The sequence below is a fragment of the Nothobranchius furzeri genome, chromosome 14 (genome assembly GCF_043380555.1).
Source record: "Nothobranchius furzeri strain GRZ-AD chromosome 14, NfurGRZ-RIMD1, whole genome shotgun sequence".
NCBI classification, from domain to species: domain Eukaryota; kingdom Metazoa; phylum Chordata; class Actinopteri; order Cyprinodontiformes; family Nothobranchiidae; genus Nothobranchius; species Nothobranchius furzeri.
Window position 1 is genome coordinate 47,931,905 of NC_091754.1, and position 8,227 is coordinate 47,940,131.

Sequence of the window (8,227 nt, forward strand, 5' to 3'; positions counted from 1 at the left end):
GCTGGGACACACACAAAGACCAACAGATGACCAGCACGAGTCCACAAGGGGAAAGGGCCCCCCGCCCTAACATCACCATGGTTACAACCACATCCGGTCCCAAATCAGGGCCTCAAGAATCACCTGTAGGATCAGAAGAGACACCTGTCAGCACCAGGAAGCAGGATCATAAAACAACGGCTTCTAATCTCCTCTGCATTCATCTAGAGTCGTTTCCCTGTCCAAAAGCCTCAGAGTCCCGAGCTGCTGCCTGTGTTTGTCTGCTCCGACCGTCCGGCCTCTCGCTGTCAGCAGGACTCAGTCACGGGTAATTCACCTCAAAAGGCCCGAATCTCTTTAAAGCCGCCTCTCAAACCGGAGGGAGCCATCAGCAGAGCTCCATTCAGAGACGAGCCCGGGCTCACGGCCAAGCGGAGGGCGCGAACTCTCATCAAAATCCATTTACGAGCATCAGATCTGCTCAGAGATGACGAGCTGATGATGATTTACGGGTCGTCCTGCTGCAAAGGGACATCGGGAATATCAGTCATGCCTGTTATAGCGGACAAACGGATCAGCAGAGGAAAGCTGGAGTCAGCCAGCTACTGCTGAAGTTGTTTCATTCTGCTGCTGGACACCTAAAACCACGTTGGTCCTGCAGATGAGACCAAGCAAGGAAAGAGCCTTTAAGACCAAAGATCTTCAGCTGTGTTCAGAAAAGGGCAGCAACAATAAACACCTCGTGTAACAAAATATTTCTGCAATAATTAGAAAATACACAATAGGAGAAAAACACAGAGAACAACAAACATGAGAAAATATTTCAACACAACATCAAACTGATGCTACAACTTTCTATTTACGCTGAAATACAGAATGAATGTTTTTATTTCTGCTGACATTTAGACAGGTTGGGTTAGCGTTTGCAGACTCCTAGCCATTTTTGTATTTGCTGTTGATTTGCTGTGGCGGCCATCTTGAATCAGGGAGACGAACAACATGCCTCGTTGCCTGTTTTACTGGTTTAGAAGTGTGTTAAATTGGAAACACTTATAAAAGTTTTCTCCTGAACAGAAAAGCAGGCTGCAGTCAGTTTTCATCCTTCAGTAGCAAGGATCAAAGAAAGCGGACGTTGGGTTGTCTACTGCACGCCAGGAGAACTGAACGTGAGGTGTTTTCAACCTGCTGGGTTTTTCTTTCCTGCTTAATGAAGCACAATGAGCACCGCCTCCACCAGTGGTCTATGGTCTCCTAATGGCGTAGACCCTGCCCCTGAGAGGTCTGGGGTTCGTCTGTTTGGGACTCAAGCCCAGGTTGGAAAAACACCACAAAGCCGTAACAACCTGTGAGGAGATTAGAAACACACTGTGTCCGATTCACGCTCCTTGTTTGTGTTTACGTTGAGGGCTAAAAGGAAAATCCCACAGCAACATGAAGCAAACATGTGACCTCCACGGAGGAGTACTCACGCCAGAAACCAAACATCCACCCAGCGATGAAGGACAGCTCTGGATGTCCCCCACCGTTACCATTACAGCTGAATACTCAATCAATCACATGGAGAAAACCCAGATTTTACCCGTGGTGGGCTGACGTTCGCTTCACGCCACCACATACCTCAGGACCGACAGGACTCCACCAATCTGCAGCACTTACTGCATTAGAGTTACACAAACGTGCATTTCATGTGTAGACTTTGGGTCTGGTGTCCATCAACTCCTCAGATGTAAACAGTCACCTCTGAGCACTTCCTCTTTAAAACCAAAGCCCATATATGGACATTCCACCTGCTAGCATGTCAGACATTGATTTTTGTTTTTAGAACATTCACTCCTATGTGGTAAAATGCGATGTTTTCCCTCAAATGCAACTCTGTTATTTTCTCTGTTTTAGCTCAATGGGTGTTTATCCACTAGCAAAATCCCCAACATGCTAGCAGCTGTACCCAAATCCAAACCATTAGGTGTGTGTGATACTTTAGCGATTGTAACAAATGGGTTGATTTTATTTAAAAAAAACTACAACAGCGCCACCTTCAGGAATATTCTAAGGCCTTTTGTCTGATCGTTGTTTTCCTGAGTGTGTTGTACAAAGTACACCGTACAGCTGACCGCCATTAGAGTCATTTCAATTCAAGATGGCCGCCAGAGCTAACAATCATTAGCGACCACACACAAGAACATTTCTAGGGATGGACAATATATCGGCATCAATATCGGTATTGGCCGACGTTAGTCATTTTTCGAACATATCTGTTCGATAAATAAAACCGGGCCGACAATAACCATCAATATTTTTTCCATCTCGTCTCCATTTGTTTGCCTGTTTCAGAGGGTGGGAGGGAGATGTGTAATTGTTTAGTCATGTGAACAGTGAATGAAATCATCTCAGAACCGTAAATGTGTGTGTTGTGTGCACATAATAACATAAATTCAGCTGTGATAATTTTCAATCCATACAAAATCTGCAGATTTTAGAAGCATTAATGTCAGTGTATCGGCATCGGCAAATATCGGTTATTGGCCATAACAATGATCTTAATATCGGATATCGATATCGGCCAAAAAATTTCATGTCGGTGCATCACTAAACATAACCCAGTGAGTTTTAAAGATATTGTGCTAACATTTGGTGTGATAGCCAAGACTCGTCTACAAAACAGGCCGTGTGCGATTTAACTAAAACAACGATAACTCCATCACTTCTGGAAAATATTCCCTCCATAAATGCTGCTTTTAGGAAGTGATTTATAAAAACATGCGTAGATGTTACAGCTATTCTGTTTGTGTTTCTGTTAACTTCAGACAGACCCTAAAGCGGCTGCCTCCAGAGATTCAGCATCTCCGTGGAAACACCGTGACACGATAACAGATAAGAGAATTACTTTTTGTTGCAGCTGAACAATCTGGCTCAAAAGGTTTGATCCAATGTCTTGTGGATTTAGTCACATAAGCATGATTTTAAAGGAAGAGAAATAAGTGTTTACGTGATTTCTGATGTTTTTGATGATAAAAGAGATTTCATTGATAATACCAAAACGTTACGTCGGAACAAATCAGATCATTTATCAGGCTGGAGTTTTCTAAATGTTTCAAAAAATAATTTAAAGATGTTTTTTCATTACTTTTTACAAATAAACGTGAAAGCTTTTCCTGTTGAGAGCTTCCTGTTCGAGTGTTATTGTCCTCGGAAGAATGCGGTCCACTCCCACCCACCCACCCCCGTGCGTCTCACTTGGATACCTTCAACCCGCCGCTTGTTTATGAATGAGGAGAGCGTGGGGAGTGGATTAGCTTAAATACGTAAACCAGGCACCTTCTGACATCAACAGAATGGTTTTCTCTTTCCGTCAGAACAAGTAGAGAAATTTCTCCTCATTTTCTTCAACAGGAGTAATCGTTTTCAAAAATTAGACGGGGAATGTGTCACGGAGGGCTACAAAATGAGCCGTTGGGTGTTACGTGTGTTGGTGAGAAAGATGTATGACAGGGAAATTAATTGCAGGTGATTATTTGTCCATTCGGAGGCCCTGTAATTTGTTCTTCTCCAGCATGAAGGATGAAAGGTGGAGGTCCAGCATCTGACCCCTGTATATCAGCCTTTTTGTTGAGAACGCCCGAGGGATTGGACCACGTCCAAACATCTTGAAAGGAAACAGTGATTCAACAAAGTCGCCCTAAAATCCAGATTCCTAACTCCAAATTCCTCCTCGAGCAGAAACGAAAGCAGGACGGATTCCTCAAGCCTTCAGCTGCGATATTGATCACCGATGAAGAGATCTGTTAATCAGATCAGAGCAAATGGACTCTAAGGAGGCACCCAAAGTCTCTCCATCAGAGTTTTCAGAGAAGACCATTTCCGAGACGGTGTTCTCAGCTCCTTCCTAACGGGGTGAATGGCCTCTCTGTGCAGCCTGCCAACTTTCTGCCAATGGCTGCACTCTTTTACACGTGAATGGACTGAGTTTAGCCACAGTCTAAAAGACACACTAACGTGCCATGGCTGCCTCAACAATGGCTGCTCGGGTGGCGTGCCAAACCTAACGATGGCGGTTTGGCCCCGGCGAGAGGAGGTAGAGAGGAGGAATCCTAAAGAGGCGCACAGCTGCACTCATCTTCTCATCTCTCCTCCCTCTGTCTCCTTTATCGCTCACGCTTTCTGAAATAACTGGCCAGGGTGCTGCAAGTCTCTCAGCCAGTAACCATTCAGCAAAACCAGACAAATAATCGATTACTTTGCTACTTTTAACGGTTTTCTTCAATCAAAAACAGCGAGAGAGAACATTAAAATGTCAGTAGCGGCACAAAACTTGTAAGAGTGGGTTTTATTGATTTCTAATGCTATATTTGTGTATTTTACTATTTTCTCACAAACGAACCCAAAACAGAAAATGTGGGAAAAAAAATGTACTTTTAGGATTTTCAGCTCAGCTTTTAAAATAACATTTTACTCATTTTGTGTCTTTTGTGACAAAAACAACTTTTCATTGTATTTTGTAATTTGTTTATTTCAATGACATCATATTTATAAGGTATGGCTGAAGTTAGGAGTATTTAAGCTAGAAATTTAGTTATTTTGTTTGTAAAAAAAAAGTTCTCAGTAAATTTGCTTAATCTGCTGAAAATTTTGAAATGTAAACCTCAAAAACCATATTTTTTGTTCTTGGATTGCAGGTCTAAAGACTCAGAGGTGTATGATGAGGATCGATAAAGACAAGCTTGTTACATCATCACTTCAAATTCGGCTCAACTTTTCTATGTGAACAGCGACAATAATAAAATCTACTTAAAGCTGCATCCCAGAATTTTCCCCTTTCAGGAATTATGATTTCTAAGAAACTGGTTCAAGTGGTTGTCTTCTCCTGTACGGTAATATAATGTAGGCAACACGTCAATACATTTATATTTTTGTCCCCCCCCCCGTCCCCCCCCCCCGTCCCATAGAACCCCATGAACTCTGAACTGACCACCATTTAGCATTAGCCACTAGCATTAGTCATCCGCTAATGTACAGATGTTAATCACAAGGCACACGCGAGCGTTTGAGGACCTACCTAGACTGATTCAGAGTTGGCAACATTTTATGCAGACAAGTAGGTCTTTGAAATATATAGATGTGAATAAACATCACAACATTAGAATAATAAATGTAAAACAATGTGTTTTAGCTCTGTTAGCCAGCTAAAGGTGCGCGTTCATGGTGTTGCTTTCAGCCGTAAATACAGAAGTGGTGAGAACGGTTTAAGGTGCGATACATTTGTAATCCACTAGATGGTGCCGTCGAGAAAAAACTGTAAATTGTAGCTTTATTACCTAACTGATGGAGGCAATTAAATAGAACTGCTCATCAAATTATGAGCTAACGAAGATGACGAAGGCAGTAGTGAAACGTCGAAACATGTCAGAAAAGCTAACAACAAACCCTCGTAACTCTGTGTATGATGAAGAAAATTAAATATGAGCTAAAATTTAACAACACTCTCTTTACCAATGTCTCGGGTCTGCGTCATACTTGAGTCTTTAGTGTTTGAGACCAAGTCACATAGAATTTGTCCGAGTTCAGTCATGGCGGATGGCTCCTGCTCAAATCCTGCTCATCGACTCAAGTCAAGTACATTAAATTTGACTCAAATCAAGACTAAAAACCTCCATCAGGCTCTGGCTTCATTAACTGATTACAAGATACAAATCTGTAAAATAAACATTTTAACTTTTCTTTTGAATCGGAGGCTAATGAGAATTCAAGTTATTCTAGATTTGTTTTTCAGCTAGCTACCCGCCAAAGCTAATGCTAGCTTGTGTAGCATAAACAGGAGCGAAAGTTCATTTTTTCTCCCTTTTTGTTAGAATCACTCAATGAAAAAATAGCAACTCCTTTTTTTCAGTGTTGTTTTAAAGTTTATGCGTGCAATGTTTTTCCTTCAGGCACCACCAGGGGGTGCTCTAGCTGGTCTCTTCCTTATCCTTCTTCCTACCCAGCAAGAAAAAACCCAACAAAGTTAAATGAAACCATTTAAAAATCTATCAAAAACAAAAACTGTGTAAAACTGGATTAAACTTTAAACATGAAAAGTTAAAATATCGTCGTTTTGCCTCCTTAAACAAACGTTGATTGCTTCTGTGTGTGTGGATCCTCTCAAATAAAGCATGATTTCATTCATAAAGCCACATGCAGTCCACACATCTGTCTGTTAAAGTGCAGCTGACAAACTTTGTCCTGACCCACATCTTTCTAATCCTTCTTCTGGAAGACAAAGATCAAGAAAACAAGAACATTCATGAAGGTCTGAAACAACTTCACATGACCATTGAGCCTCGTCCATTGAGGAGGAGAGCAAATAGTGCAAGGGTGACCTCCTTGGGTTCTCATCCGTTATTTATTTTGCAAACATCTCCCACACTCCAAACTTAACTATTGGTGTCTGACATGTTAGTAAATATAGTTTGCTGAAATAAAAGTGACAAAACACACATTTCTAAAGAGCTTGATAATTCCAGGTTTGATCTATAGAACCCAAATGATCCTGACATGGGGTTCATTTTAATTTAATCATGAAAAAACATAATAATTGCAGCAAAGCCCTACATTTGACTCTTTCCCAGATGTTACTGAACTAATTATTAGGGTTTATGTAGATTACGGGTACATTTTCTTTGTCATTGTTAAAACCACAAAAGACTGATGTGATTTTTGTTGTTGAAACATTTATCGTATCGGATCAATTTTACGATACCTGAAAGATATCATGATTGAATTGTAGTTTATTTTGTCCATTTCTAGAGCTGAAAGGAAGGAAAATGTCATTAAATCAACTGATTATTCTTGTTTTTGTAAACTTTTCTTTTTTTTAAAGAAAAGTTTGTTTTAAATGATCATAAATAACAAAACTTTACAGTTTAGTAGGGATAAAAGGGAAGCATTTCCAATTCTTTTACATTTTAAAGTCAACAGCAAATCGGCATTTGATTACTATTCACAAAAATGCAACAGGTGGCTCAGCTGAAAGGTAAAAGGAATCAGAAATGAGACAAGGTGAGGATGAGGGTGAACAGATGAAGGGTCGTATAGAAGACGCTATAGATCAAACGGAGTAAAAACCAGAATTACACAAAAGTACTAGTACTTGGACCGGCACAGCCAGCCTCTGCACAGACCACGTGCACGCTCACACACTCAGGCTTACAGCAGAAAACCGTCCTTACTTGTTCATCATGGCTCCTCGGAGGTTGCAGCGAGTGGAGCAGGTCCGGACTCTTCACGTGGCGGCACAGAAAAACAGAGAGGAAAGAAAACCGGGAGAGAGAACTTGGCACGTTGAGCAGAGGGAGGGTGTGTGTGTGTGTGTGTGTGTGTGTGTGTGTGTGTGTGTGTGTGTGTGTGTGTGTGTGTGTGTGTGTGTGTGTGTGTGTGTGTGTGTGTGTGTGTGTGATGGGGAGATCAGGGAGGGAGGGCACACTGACTCTCCCCCTATAGGAGAGGGGTGTTCTGCCATGTGTGGGCTCCAGACGTAGGTCTATCTGAGCCAGATGTTCTTCACCTTCGTGTCACATCACAGCTGTTTGGTGAAGTTTGTTACATCAAAGAAGAGATTTACTATGTAAACAAAAACAAACACATTTACGTCTGTTTGTCCTCCTGCTGGACAGGGTTACGTTTCAGTTTAAGGTCTGTGGGACGTTTGGGAGGTTTCATTCTCTAATCTCTTAATTTCTGTGTTCATTTATTTTCTACTATTTTTTCTCGTTACACACCTGTTTGTAGTTTATTAATCACCACACCTGGGCTGAGTTAGTCGCTATCTTTGTTTTCTTTCTCTAAAACTCACCTTTGATCTCCTTGTAGGTTTTTCTCATGTTTTAGGGTAGAGCTGAATGTTGGTGCAGCAGGCACGAAGGTTGCCGGTTCAAATCCCGACTGTGGCCTTTCTGTGTGCAGTTAGCATGTTCTCCTCCCTATACCTGTGTGAGCTTTCTCTGGGTACTTCAGTTTTCCCCCACAGACCAAAAACCGCCATGTTGGCTTGACTGAAGACTCTAAATCAGGTTAAAAATCATTTCAGTCCCTGGATCAAAACTGAACTCTCAGAACCAATTCATCTAAAACATCAATCTTGGCAAAAAGCAAAGACGTCCAAGAATATCTGCGACAATTTTTCAGATCTATATGGAACAAATGTACCCGGTTAGGGTTATGGAAAATGGAAAATACCAATAAGTCCTCACACTTTCTAAATGAAATAAGATCTGAT

The 8,227-nt window shown here is 41.5% G+C and overlaps 1 protein-coding gene across 1 annotated transcript in view; it reads right to left on the minus strand.

The window, feature by feature from the left end:
• The window catches only part of LOC107373640 (semaphorin-5B), a 23,473-nt gene extending 15,246 nt beyond the window's left edge, over positions 1-8,227 (minus strand). The window contains exons 1-2 of the mRNA XM_015941771.3: positions 7,182-8,227; positions 1-123 (exon numbers count right to left, since the gene is read on the minus strand). The exon at positions 1-123 is cut by the window's left edge and continues 60 nt beyond it. Coding sequence (XP_015797257.1) covers positions 1-79 — 79 coding nt within the window. The 5' untranslated portion in view covers positions 80-123; positions 7,182-8,227. The remainder of the gene's footprint in view (positions 124-7,181) is intronic.